The sequence below is a fragment of the Excalfactoria chinensis genome, chromosome 2 (assembly GCF_039878825.1).
Source record: "Excalfactoria chinensis isolate bCotChi1 chromosome 2, bCotChi1.hap2, whole genome shotgun sequence".
Classification (NCBI taxonomy): Eukaryota; Metazoa; Chordata; class Aves; order Galliformes; family Phasianidae; genus Excalfactoria; species Excalfactoria chinensis.
In genome coordinates this window covers 132,840,233-132,853,343 of record NC_092826.1, presented here as the reverse complement: position 1 = coordinate 132,853,343, position 13,111 = coordinate 132,840,233, and the positions used below count along the sequence as shown (strand labels likewise).

General features: G+C 40.1%; 1 protein-coding gene across 3 annotated transcripts in view; it reads right to left on the bottom strand.

Moving 5' to 3' along the window:
* Positions 1–2,553: 2,553 nt before the first annotated feature.
* ESYT2 (extended synaptotagmin 2) overlaps positions 2,554–13,111 on the bottom strand; it is a 66,207-nt gene continuing 55,649 nt past the window's right edge. For 2 of the 3 annotated variants that reach the window (XM_072328321.1, XM_072328322.1), the window contains 8 exons: positions 11,682–11,768; positions 10,853–11,002; positions 10,211–10,599; positions 9,828–9,926; positions 9,324–9,455; positions 8,043–8,148; positions 7,009–7,058; positions 2,555–6,897 (listed from right to left, as the gene is read on the bottom strand). In XM_072328321.1, coding sequence (XP_072184422.1) covers positions 6,852–6,897; positions 7,009–7,058; positions 8,043–8,148; positions 9,324–9,455; positions 9,828–9,926; positions 10,211–10,599; positions 10,853–11,002; positions 11,682–11,768 — 1,059 coding nt within the window. In that variant the 3' untranslated portion in view covers positions 2,555–6,851. Of the gene's footprint in view, positions 6,898–7,008; positions 7,059–8,042; positions 8,149–9,323; positions 9,456–9,827; positions 9,927–10,210; positions 10,600–10,852; positions 11,003–11,681; positions 11,769–13,111 lie in introns of all 3 variants that reach the window. The other variant, XM_072328320.1, reaches the window with a different exon arrangement.

The window sequence follows — 13,111 nt, the reverse complement described above, 5'->3', positions numbered from 1 at the left end:
AAGCAGGGGATTTAGGGGTCTGTACTGCTTGCTCAGGGTTCTCCCAGTCCGTGGGGATGTGGCTGGAGCCGGGCACTTAGAAGTGCTTACAAGCTCACTTGTTTGGATGTGAATAACAGGAATGCACACATCAAACAGATTTAGTATCACAAGACCTCCTGGCAGTGTCATTGGGCATATTTTATGATCATGTCCTTAAACAAAAAGCATTTTGTAAGATCTATTTTTCTGTTAGAATTTTGTTTTTGCCCATTTTTCCCGTGTTTATTGTATTGTTGTATGATGGAGTTTCTAGCCTCATTCTTCAACTGCTAGAAATAAATGGTTAAAGCTTGATAATGTTTCAAGTGTGATGGTCAAGGACTTTTCCCCATGCTTTAAACTGTAATTTGACTTTTGTCTCCTCTGATTGGTTTCAAGTTTTTGCACTGAGATCCCATGATGAAACTCAATTAAGTGTCAGCTGTGCTCCAGAGCTAAAAGGGAAAGCAGGGTGTGTGGCAAGTATTCCCGCTGTTCACTGCTTTTAAGCTACAGTGACTTCAGGCTCCACTCCCGAAGATGCCCAGGATCCAGACTGCTCCACTACAGTGCAAGAAACAAAGTGAACAGGCAGCAAAGACTTTGCAAAACAGGGTCTGCAATGCCATCTAGAGGAATGCAGTGGTGCTTTCAGGAGAAAAAAAAGCCACCATGTCCATTAATCCATGAAGTCTCATTGTGAAAGATAAGATAAGCAAAGCTAAAATGCTTTGTAAAAAAAAAAACCAACAAAACAGTGTTAAAAAACAATAGGCATTTCTTATGTTTCCAATAATTGGAGCTAGAAAGCACGTGTTAAATAAAGTGAAAGCTATGACTTTGAACAGAGCTGCACAAGACTCAGCAAGGGCCTCAGCAATTCTAGTTTGAAAACACAGCGATGTGGTGACGTGAACTAAACTTCCAGAGACCAAATGGGGATCATGCAAAATACTTTGAATATTAGCAGAAGTATTTGTCCTCTATTGAGGACTGCAAAGAACTGTCTTGGAGAGCACTGAGTTATTAAACTGTGAGAAGTGCTTGGTAAGCTTCATTTGTCAATCTGTGAGGATCTGTAGAGTAACGCGTTAGTTTGCAAATCCACTTGAAGAACAAAAAATTCTCATTTGAAATTCAGTGTTGGAAATGACAACTATTAAAACTGAGCACCTGTTTTAATTCTAGGGATCCTGCCATCCTGTAGACTTAATGATCTTTATTCAGTACCTGCAGACAGCTGTTGCTTTGTCAGCATTATCTGTGTTACAACTGACATTCTGTGCATAACTGGGACATCACAGCTTTCTTCTGATGCTCACCCCTTGCATACCATCTCTGCGGGGTGTTGATGACCAGGAGTACATCCCATCGTCCCCAGGCAGGAACCAGCCCTGGGATGTGGGCACATACAGCCCCACAGTGAAAAGATCTCGACTAGCTTTGTGTGTCCTTGTGTCCATTTATGTATGGAACTTAAAGGGAAGAATGGCAGCAGGTAGGCCTTAGAGTGAAATTTGTGGCTAGTGAGGATGCAGAAGAACAAGGGGAAGACATTGCTGGCTTCACTTCAGTTGCAACTGAAGACCTGCAGCATTCTGCTCAAATTGGATCCCAGCATAGGTGACTGGCGAGCAGTATTCCCTGCAGATGGTGAGAACAGAGAGCATCGCCTCTATCACATGAATACAGATTAGAGAACTTTGCTGCCAGAGCTGCCGTCTAATCTGGCAGCTGAAGTCACTGCATAACCCCGAAAGAAATAAAAGTGAATTTCTTACTGTAGTTGCTTTGCAATTTTCAAATAATGTATTTAGTGTATTTCAGAAGATGGCAGAGAATACTGACAGCCTAACTGTAACCCTTAGAAAAGAGCAGAACAGCATACAATGATTATTAGGCACTTCATTAACCTGTATAAAAGCAGTATTTGTTATTAACTGGCTCGGATCTTTCAGTGGCCAGCTACAGCCACAAATGGGTCTGGGAACCACGTTCAGTTTTGGTACTTTCTACCAAATATTGAAAGTACCATCAGAGTTTGTCTGGAGGAGAATGTAGGTAAATAGGAAACTAATTTTGGATTCAGCTCTTAGCTGTGAAAACACCTTAGACGGACTCTACTGCTAACCATATTGGCAAATACAGCTCTAAGATACAAACTAAAGGATGGTCCAAAACAGATTAAACACAACAGGAAGTATTAAGAAGGCTAAACATGGCTGAGCCTGTCAAATTAACAACTAAATCCATCTGGAATGTCATATGTAATCGTTTCTGCTCCCTGATAAACCTTGTGAATGCATTGTTTCCAAGTACAGACCCACTCGGCACCTGAAGGGAAGGTTTCATTTGGATCCCAGTCTGGAATGTGGAGACACCTGAACAGCACTGGGACTGGCTGCAGGTTTGCCAGTCGGGCACATCTTCCCATTATGGAGTTACAAAAATGAGCATGGTTTTACTCGGTGTTAAATGACAATGTAATGCTAAGAATTCAGACACATTTTTTTGCTGTTTAAGGAAAGGTTTTTATTACAATTACTTAAAATAAACAGCATCATTTCTACAGCCATTTTTCTGCAACAGATAGATGATCCAATGGTACTTCTCCACTTTATTGAGTACATAGCTGTATTTTCTTTCAATATGTGCATTTCCAAGCAGGTGGAATGAAAGAATGCCATGTAGAAATGGGATTGTTCTAAATCCAAGGCAAAGACATGCAATTCCACGTCCTTTCAAAAGTGTATTTTATGATAATTATTAGGAAGTAGTAAAATTCTGAGAATTTGATTGATTGTTTTAAGAGAAAAATAAAAGGAGCACTTATTTGAGTCTACTAATTCATATGTGTGAACCTGTTGCACTTGGGCCAGGGCAGTCCCAGGTCTGTGTACAGACTGGGAGATGAACTTACTGAGAGTAGCCCTGAGTAGAAGGAACTGGGAGGTCCAGGTGGATGAAAGGCTGGACATGAGTCAGCAGTGTGTGCCTGCAGCCTGGAAGTCCAACAGTATCCTGCGCTGCATTACCAGAGGGGTGGCAGCAGGGAGAGGCAGGGGATCGTGCCCCGCTGCTCTGCCCTCATGAGGCCCCAGTACTGTTTAAAGGCCTGGGGGTCTCCAGCACAAGAAAGATGCAGAGCTGCTGGAGAGGGCCATGAAGATGGTGAGAGGGCTGGAACCCATCCTGCACCAGGAGAGGTTGAGGGAGCTGGGCTTGTTTAGCTCAGAGAAGAGAAGGCTCTAGGAAGACCTTCCAGTGCTGGAGGGGAACTTATGAAAAGGGAGGGAGATAGGCTTTTTACATATCCAGTATGATAGGATGGAGGAGGGTGGTGGCTTTAAACTTAAAGAGTGGAGATTTAGGTTAGATGTCGCCAGTTAAAATTATTTCCTCATTGTGCTGTGAGGCACTGGAACAGACTGCCCAGAAAAGTCTCCAAGAAAAGACTGGATATTGTGTTGAGGGACATGGTTTAGTGGGAGCTATTAGTAATAGGTGAATGGTTGGACTGGATGATCTTTTAGGTCTTCTCCAACCTTGGTGATTCTATGATTCTATGAAAGCTGTGGATGCCCCACCTCTGGCTGTGTTCAAGGCCCTGGGTGGGCAGATGGGGTGAGCAGCAACCCTGCCCACCACACAGGATTGGTCCATTTCAACTCAAAGCATTTTATGATTCTATGATCCTGCACTTCTCACGTCATTTTCTCGTATGTAAAATCCAACAATCAGCCCAAAGAGCACGGCTACCTAGATTAGAGTGGTTGGTGTATTCGACTCTATTTAAGAGCATAAGAAGCTCTTATAATTTGCATATGGGACAGGAATATCAAAATAAAGGGGGAGGGGGTGTGTGTAGAGGGAAGCAACACACTGACTTCTATATGAACCATTTATTGAATAAATACATGCATCATAATGTAGAATTACATGAGCAAAAAAGGCAATCTGTACAAAATTGATTACCCTTTGTTCTCATTCAACTCTCACCATTAGCTGCAGCTCTGATAAAGAATTCAAGACAAGATTAAAATTCTTTTATTCCAAACTCACGTGATATGCATGCTGATTGGAGTTTGGGTTATACCACCGCGGTAAAAGAGAGCTGGTTTTCTCATCAGTTCAACAGTTCCAGCAGTACATGTTGGTACACACAGGTAACAAAGCTCAGTTTTAGCCACTTCTTAAACTTCTTCATATGTTCATATTTTAAGGCACAGGATATACAAGAACTACAGGAACAGATATCAGTTGATACTAAACACACTGACTTGATAATGAGGTGCAATATTTGCCCAGAGGAAGAGTGTTTGTCCTTACATCCATACAAACAGAATACTTAGAACTTGGTAACTATGATACAGAGGTTTGATTCCATTACGTAGAACAGCCAGTTATATTCTGATCCAAATTCACAGCAGAGAACACTTCTAAACGGTTTGACATCCACAAATGATTATTGTCAATTGGAATTAATCTTTCTGAATTACAAAAAAAAAAATTCCTTCCATTTTAGATTCCTAATTGGGAACTTCATTTCTCTTTGAGATCCTATTCCTAATGTGGGGTCCTGAGCTATCTTGAAAACCTATCCTATATAATTCATTCACTCCTTCACTTTGTGATATCACCTTGCATTTACCCAAACACTGCGTCTTTTCCTCTGGAGACTTCAGAAGACAAAATACACATTCTTTTTTGTGCAAGTGCAGAAATGTCTATCATCTGTCCTCACACCTCACCTACAGCTTGAAACACCAGATCAGTCTGATGACTTATTTGTAGGCTAGGGATGAAACTCTTATGAGTTGCTGGCCAAGATGCTGAACCGAAGTCTGTCCACCTCTGGCTGAACCAAGGCAAAGACAAATGTGCTGAACGACTGCACGTGCACCACTTAGTTCCAGCAGCTTTTGCTCTCTGCATTGCAACTGCATTAACAATCATTCTCTGTCTTTCCATTCCTAACATATTAATGGAGAACTAGCAAAAAGAATCTAATATGAACAGATGAGTGTACGGATACATGGAGACATTCATACACTCCGATACAGAGTGAAGCCTTTGAAAAGAAATGTTTTCTTACAATCAGGCTTGTTTACTAAAATGTCTTGTTGAAGATATGACAGTAAGAAGGCCATCACTGTATAGAGATGTATGTATGTCATGTGAGAAATGTTCGTATCAAACTGAATTCAGACAAACTGAAACGAGTCAATTCTTACACTGGAAAATGATGAAAAGCTACATTTATGGTAGGCACTTTGGTACATCTAGTCGTAGGCATATTCTACATCTAGAATTAAGGTTCTGTCAGTACTTTTACAATAAAGCTAATTTCAGGAGTTTATTATTCTGCTTTAAAATTCTTTCTTGGCTGAGAGATCATTCTAGAATCTTAAACTAAGTAACATACTTTGTCTGTCTAATTGCATACTCATCCAAGAAGGAGGCTGCTGGCTCTGAAAGAGCTGAACTGTTCTCTTGGATTCATAATGCACTTTATATATATATATATATGTAACAGTCTGAGAAAACTAGTTCTGGTTACAAAAAATTTCCCCTTCATTAATAAAACTGGAGTTGTGAGCTAATATTCTTCCTTCAGCTCCCAGCTGTCTACTTCCATCAGGTTGTGCTAACTGTGTCACTGCTGATCTTGCAGCAGACCACGGCAATGCTTCAGCACAATGCCATGATTTCTCGAGCAAGCAGTGTGGACCACTCCATGCACCAAGCACACTAAGCAGCCGTGAGGCAACCGTACAGTTTCAACTCAGTTTCACACTGTCTTACACGTTGGCGTTCCTTTGTAGTATTAGAGAAGGTACAACATAATAACTATTTAGCACAGCGCTGTATAATAAAAATAACATGTTTTGTACATATGCCCACTGTATGATGCAAGCTGATTTGTATACCTTGTCAGAGAAACAAGGCAGTAAGGACAGTTCTGAATAGCCAGAGATTTGGTTTGTAATACAGACAAAGCCCTGTTCTCATGTCTGCAGTGCTGGAGAGTACAGGAATAAATAACAAAACCCAGCGAACCTGTATAACAAAACTCCACCGTTTGTAATGTTTACTCTGTTACGTGAAAGCTCCAATTTATAAACCGATTCATGGACCTCTTTTCATACAATATTTATAGAATTTTCACTTTTGTTTATAATATTCCATAGCATGATTTCTTTTTGAATAATACATTTATATATAAATATTAAAATGTTAATGTTTTGTACATTTCCAGAAGCGTGATAAAGTAAAAACGTTTTGCTGCGGTTTGCTTTTGAAGACTATCACAAAATGATAAACATTAAGACCATTGTGCTGCAAAGACAAAAGAGATTCCTTTGAAGAAATTCACATGCATTTACAAGAAAATATCTATATCCTTTATCCAATTTTCTTCTGAATTCAAACCAGAATGAAAGGATTATAAAAAAATAGTATATATTTACATAGTACAGTATATCTTGGTGAGATATAAAACAAGGCAGGAGAACAGCAGAACATCTTTTCACTTTCTAATTGGTCTAACTGCCATAAAGGTCAATTTGAACACAAAAGGGTACGTTACTGCATTATTGCACATGACAGTGACACGTAAAATTGTCGAGCAAATTAAAATACAAGGTTTAACCATGAGAAAGGATATGTCTGCATAAAATGGCCGAGCGTTATAAAATTACTGGGGATGTGTCTAACAACTAAATTGGTAAAGCTATAAAAATAATATCGGTACATCTGTGAGAACAACGCTTTAAAAATATATAAAGGTTGGCATAAGGAGGTGTGGGGATCTGCCAGCGTCCACGGGCCTAGCTCGCACCATGCGGTCTTGTACCATCTTCTGTTAAATCATACCTTAAAGAAATAAAAGGAAAACCTTTTATTAAAAAAAATGTATATTATTAACACTATTGTCAACGCACTAGTTCTTGGTTTTGTTATTACTAAAGGAAATACCGCACTTACCACAGGGTCCAGCCTTTAGCAAGTTCTTCAGATGCCAGAGGTATCAGTACCTATGGAAAGTTAAACTCGTGCTTAATGCGTTCTGGCTTTCATTCTATTTAGTTTTTTAAAGACTAAATTTGAAAATCCTCAAACCTACAATATAAATAATGCCATTAACAAATATGTTTTACAGTCTTCCTCCATAGTTATCTGTCAGCTGCAGACTTGTGGTGAAGCCTGAAATAGCTGGCTTTGACCTCATCTACACCCATAAGTAATAGCTTCTGAACCAGGCATACAGCAATCAGGTGATATATTTATGCTAACAGTCTTCCTTGTAAACTGAAAAATGTAAGAATGGAACTCACCACCAACTGGCCACAGTTCTGATCTATCTTATCCTCTTTAGAAAACTTGATTACAGCAATCTGAGTGGGTGTAAGAACTTCCTATTTCTTTTTGCATGCCCAGATCATATGTTAGGAAATAGAGTGATTTAATGATTGCCTACAGAATGCGAGGCAAAAACACAATAGCTGGTTTTGGTACTGGGAAATTCTCCAGTAGCAGTTCTTTTTCATGGATTTCACAATCTAGAGTATTAATTACTAAAGCTAAATGTGTTGTGTGCTTCTGAACAATGTGTAATCTTGCTTTTATTTCTTGTCTGATACAAATCAGAAGCTATCCTCTCACCACTACTGCAAATAAGAGCCACCTGTGTTCAAGACTACCAATTTTGTCAGAGCTGTCCTTAGTTTTCTACTGGTTACTTCCTTTCTCTGGCTCTATAATTACTGCATCAGACATGCAGAATTGGTTTTTTTGTTACTGCCAGCCTTTAAAAGATCACCACCCCACAGTCTGATATCTGTTCTCTCATCCTCTGCAATTTATTCCTTCCCTTAATGAAGCCTGATATCTAAGCCATTTTTAAAAGCTTACTACCTGAATCGAGTTATGTCAGTCAACACTAACAAGCTCATATCACAAGAGGATTTTAGTCTCTATATAACAACATACTGTAGGAAAGGAATTCATTTTCAACTTACTTTGCCAAGCAGCCCTTTATCTTTGGACAAGAAACCACCGCTGTTCTTCACTGCTACATCTAGTGTTCTTCTCTGCACTTCAGGCAGGGAAACACTGAAATCAAACCTGACAGGCAAAGTGATGTTTTAGAGAGAATTTCATAACTGAAGTGTGAGTTCAGTTCCTACAGCTAAACAACAATTCAGATGAAAATGAAATCAGCTCCTTTGGAAAACCATAGAAAAAGAAAAAAACAAAAAACAAAACAACACTTTGAGATAAACAAGATTTTAAAAATCCCAAAGTTTTGGCAAAATATCTTCTTCTATGCTGTGATCATTATCAATACTCAATCGACATCAACATCAGACATTAGGGACTTCTGCCCAGCAGTAAAACAAGAGCAAAGAAAGCAAAGGCATCCCAATACCTTGACAGCTCAGCACCACTGCTCTCCGGAAAAGAAAAACTAATTGGCCTTGATCCTCATTCCTCTAGAGCTCGTTATCACACTGAAGAAACCTACTAACTTTTAAGGAAGAATGTGTTTTGTTTTCTAGATCTGAAGCTTATGGAGAGTTAGCACTTGACTGTACCACAGTCTACATCTGCTTGTCACTACAGTTCTTAAATAGCTTTATGGATTTGCAATATCCTTTACTTTGATGGGCACAGTAAAACCAACCTGGAATAAATAGGAGTGAACTGCACTAACAGGTACACCTGCCAGAGCCTCTACCTTATCATCTGCCCTACAAGAGCACACCACTTCTTAGCTACCAGCACAAACAGCATGTAACAGACATGGATAGGGCAGAAGAGAGGAGCTGGAAACAGAGTAAGCAGGGCTACAGGGAGAACAGGAAATAGGAGGATGGGAAGAGCTATTACAACTGAAGAAAAAGAAAAAAGTTATGGCCTCAAGTCGTGCCAAGGTAAACTTAGGTTGGATGTCAGGAAACACTTCTTTACAGAAAGGGTAGTTAAACACCGGAATAGGTCCCCAGGGAGGTGGTTTGATCATTGTCTCTGGATGTGTTTAAGAGCTGTTTGGATGTGGTGCTCAGGGATATGGTTTAGCAGAGGGCTGTTAGAGTTAGGGAACTATGGTTAGGCTGCGGTTGGACTTGATGATCTTTGAGGTCTTTTCCAACCTGAGTAATTCTATGATTCTATGACCAAATCAGGTGGTGACAACTGGGAGTTCCAACAGCTCACACATTTAGTTAAGTAGAGAAGCCTTGGTTTGTCAGCTTTATGATTTGATGATCTAAAACTACCACACACAATTTAGAACATACATTTGATCAAACACCGGGTTTAATGTCTTCTTTGATACATGTGTTTTTCTTCTTCCCGATCTTCTCTTATCAGGCAATAAATACATTCGAACATATGGATCAGATCCTTCTTCTGAAAATGCTATCAGATTTCTGTGACAAGTGAAAAACAAGGAAAAATGCTTTAGAAAATAAATGAAACCCTGCTAAATATGTCTACATTACTATCCCTCAATTTAGCACTCTTAAACTTCTTTTCATCACCACATACATGTTTTTGGTGTTCACACACCATCTTAAACTACAATCTGATCCAGGCAAAGAAGAAAAAATCACAGCAAAGTCTTCAACGAAGTTTTTACTGCTCTATCTCTGTATGACTTCGTATTCCTAATTACAGCTAGCATGTCCTTTTGAAAGCAACAAAGAAGGTCCACACAATCGAACCGTTTCAGAGCTAGTCAAGCTACGCTGATGCTTACAAAGAAACACACACAGAACGAATACTTGGTCTCTGATGCTCACCTGCAGGAATGCACCACCACAATCAATTTGTTTCTTTGTGAGCTATGACGAATTGTTAGCTGTATCTGTCCTAACGGAGACTGCCCCAGAGTCGTTCCGCTGCGGGGGAAAAAGCAGAACAAAAGTTTAGTTCCACAAAAGCATATTTACAGTAAGATCCAACTGAAACACATCATGAGTAATATTTATCCATTTCAGTTTTCGCTTCATCGATGTGAAAGAAGAGAGCTCATACAAGTTAGCATGTGAGCATATCGTTACCGGTTTCTTGTAGTTCAGGTCTTTGTCCAACAGCTCCACTCTTCAAAAGAACGAGCTATGGGAAATGAATTTAAAAAAAAAAAAAAAGCAAAAAATGCAAAACCAAGTAATTAATATCATACTTTTCAAGTTGCCGTAGTCTTTGCCGGAGCTCCTGTGTGGCAATGGGCAGAGATATGTCTGAGGCTATGCTAGGAGTTGGTTCTTTGACTGAGAGGTGGCTGGGTGAGTAATTGAAGTTAGAGGCGTGAAGACTGGAGGAACTTCTGCTGAGATCTGTTGGCCACTGTGGACTCGCATTAGGAGGCTGACTTTTTTCAGCCACATCAGTCTTTTTATCACTGTCTGTCGCTGGGGAAGCTGGAGCATGTTTGCTTGAATCGAGCGGTGGCGAGACAGGAACCTGAGGCTTAAAAGATGATTTTCTTGCATCTTTGGAAACAGATGGTCTTTTTACTTGTGCTGAGTGTTGATGATCTGGAGATCTTGCTTGCTTTTCAAGAGAAAGGACCTAGATACAGTTAAAATACATACAGTGTTATAATAGTATAAAAATGAGGAACACGTTTGTTTCTTCAAAGGTACTAATGACACGGTGTTAAATTAAGACAGGGAACCAAGACTGAAAACGCTACCACTTACTCTACAATAGACACTGACACACACAAGGAAATGTACTATCTTCTTCATGAGGCTAGAAGACCAGAAGTCATATTAGTTGTAAGCATGCTTAAATATTTACAATTTGAAAAGTTTTAAAGTACCCTGAGTGCAATCTTCATGTTTATAGTGCTGTTTGGACCGGAGTTGCTCAACTGGAACCGCTGATGCATCGTTAAATCTTCACTCTCCAGCAACTGACTTAGAGGCAGTTTGAAGTTCCCTAGAGAGCATTGGTGCTGTTCATCCCTCACCTGAAGGAACACAGAAGCTAAGTAACATGGCAGCATCTGCTTTGTAAACATTCAGAGACAGGAAACAATGGATTTATTTAAAAACAAAAGCAGAAATGCATACAGAACGCAGTTCTTCATCCAAGCTTTCCTGACCATAAATTTACACTGAAGAAGGAAATAGCAAATATGCTCCACACCTACTTCATCTCCATCTTCTACAGCAAAAGCAAGACAGAAGATTAACCATCAGATCTACATCTAATCGATCCCTGACCTGTGGTTTCCACCTGTGCAAAATGAATTCCCAGAATTGTTACAGGAAGGATGCAAATAGCGTGCTGACAGCAAAAGGGATATTTGGATAAAGCAAAGACTTCCTCAGTATAAGAAATAAATCAACCATACGTAACAGCATTTCTGCTTGTAATTGAGAAGACTGTTAGGATTCAAGACAGACATCAAAATTTACTTTTGTTCGTATTTTTTAAATATGACAACTATCAGTTGTTATGTTCTTCTGAGAGACTGCTTATAATCTCTCTTACTTCTAACAGTAAATGCAAACAAACGTTTCATTGCCTTCTCTTCAAGTATAAAATTAATGGTGTTCACAATCTGACATTCATGTCATAACAGCCTGTAACATCTGAATATTGCTACTGAAATGTCTTAGAAAAGAAAGGTCTCTAAAGTGTACCTCAACTTCAAGATCCTGCCTTTTGGGATTGTGTACAAAGAAAGTGAAGTTTTCCTCCCATACTGGTTCATTGGTCTTGTATCGAATCTAAAATTAGAGAAAAAAAATTATGGGAAGCAGGCAAATTACTAAAACATTGTCTAATAAAGCTTGTGTCAAGTGGACATTTTATTTATCTTGCAAAGTACACAAAGGGACCTTCAAAGGTCCCATAGTTCAAATTCCCTCCAAGGAACAGGGACATCTACAGCCCTGTCCAGCCTGAGCTCGAGTGTCTCCAGGGATGGGGTATCCACCACCCCGCTGGGCAGTCTTTCCAGTGCTTCACCACTCTTACTGTGAGTCATTTTTTTCTTATATCTGTTCTAAATCTGTGACCAGTTTTGGTCCCATTCCGAATTTAAGAGGCATTAAAGCAGGTGTTGAGGGTCCACCAATAGACTATAAAGATGATCAGTGAGTTGGAGAACTTGACATATGAAAGAGGTTTGAAGGAATTGGGTTTCTTTTAGAGACAAAGATGTGCAAGGGCAAAGGGATCACAATATTCCATTATGTGAAAGATGGCTATTGACCAGCTGGGGGTACTCTTTCACAAGGGTACACACACACTGACAGCATAAGAGACAACAACCACCAAGTGCTTAAGGTGAATTTTTGTCCACATATATTTAACAAATTATTTACCATGAGAACAACTAAACACCAGAATAGGCTGCCCAGAGAAGTGGTGGAAAGTCATTTTATGGAAATATTCAAGACAACTACATAGTACTTAGGCTCATCTAAGGTCCTCCTTTAATTCTATCATAGAATGGTTTGTGTTGGAAAGTACCTTAAAGCCAGCTCAGATTCAACTCTCTTGCATTAAGCAGGGTTGCCAGCCACCAAGATCAGGCTGTCCAGGGCCACATCCAACCTGCTCTTGGGTGCTTCAGGGATTGGGCAACCACAGCATTTTCCAGTGCCTTAAAAATGTGTCTGAGTTCAAAATTTTCCTCCTAATATCTTAATCTCCCCTCTTTTAGTTTAAAGCCACACCCCCCTTGTCCCATCACTGTCAAGACTGTAAGAAGTCAGTCTCCCTCCTGCTTATAAGCTCCCTCAAGAACTGGAAAAGTGCAGTGAGGCCTCCACTGTCTTTGCCACCCCACTCCCTCAGCCTGTCTTCATAGGGGAGGTGCTCCAGCCCTCCGACCATCTTTGTGGCCCTCCTCTGGACCCACTCCAACAACATTTGTGTGCTAGGGTCCCCAGGCTGGATGCAGTACTCCTGATGGGGCCTCATGAGGGCAGAGCAGAGAGGGACAATCCCCTCCATCTCCCTGCTGGCCACCCCTCTTTTGATGCAAGCCCTTGCCTTGCAGGCTGTAAAGTGCACATTGCTGGCTCACATCAAGCTTTTTGTCCACCACTGAACCACCAATTCC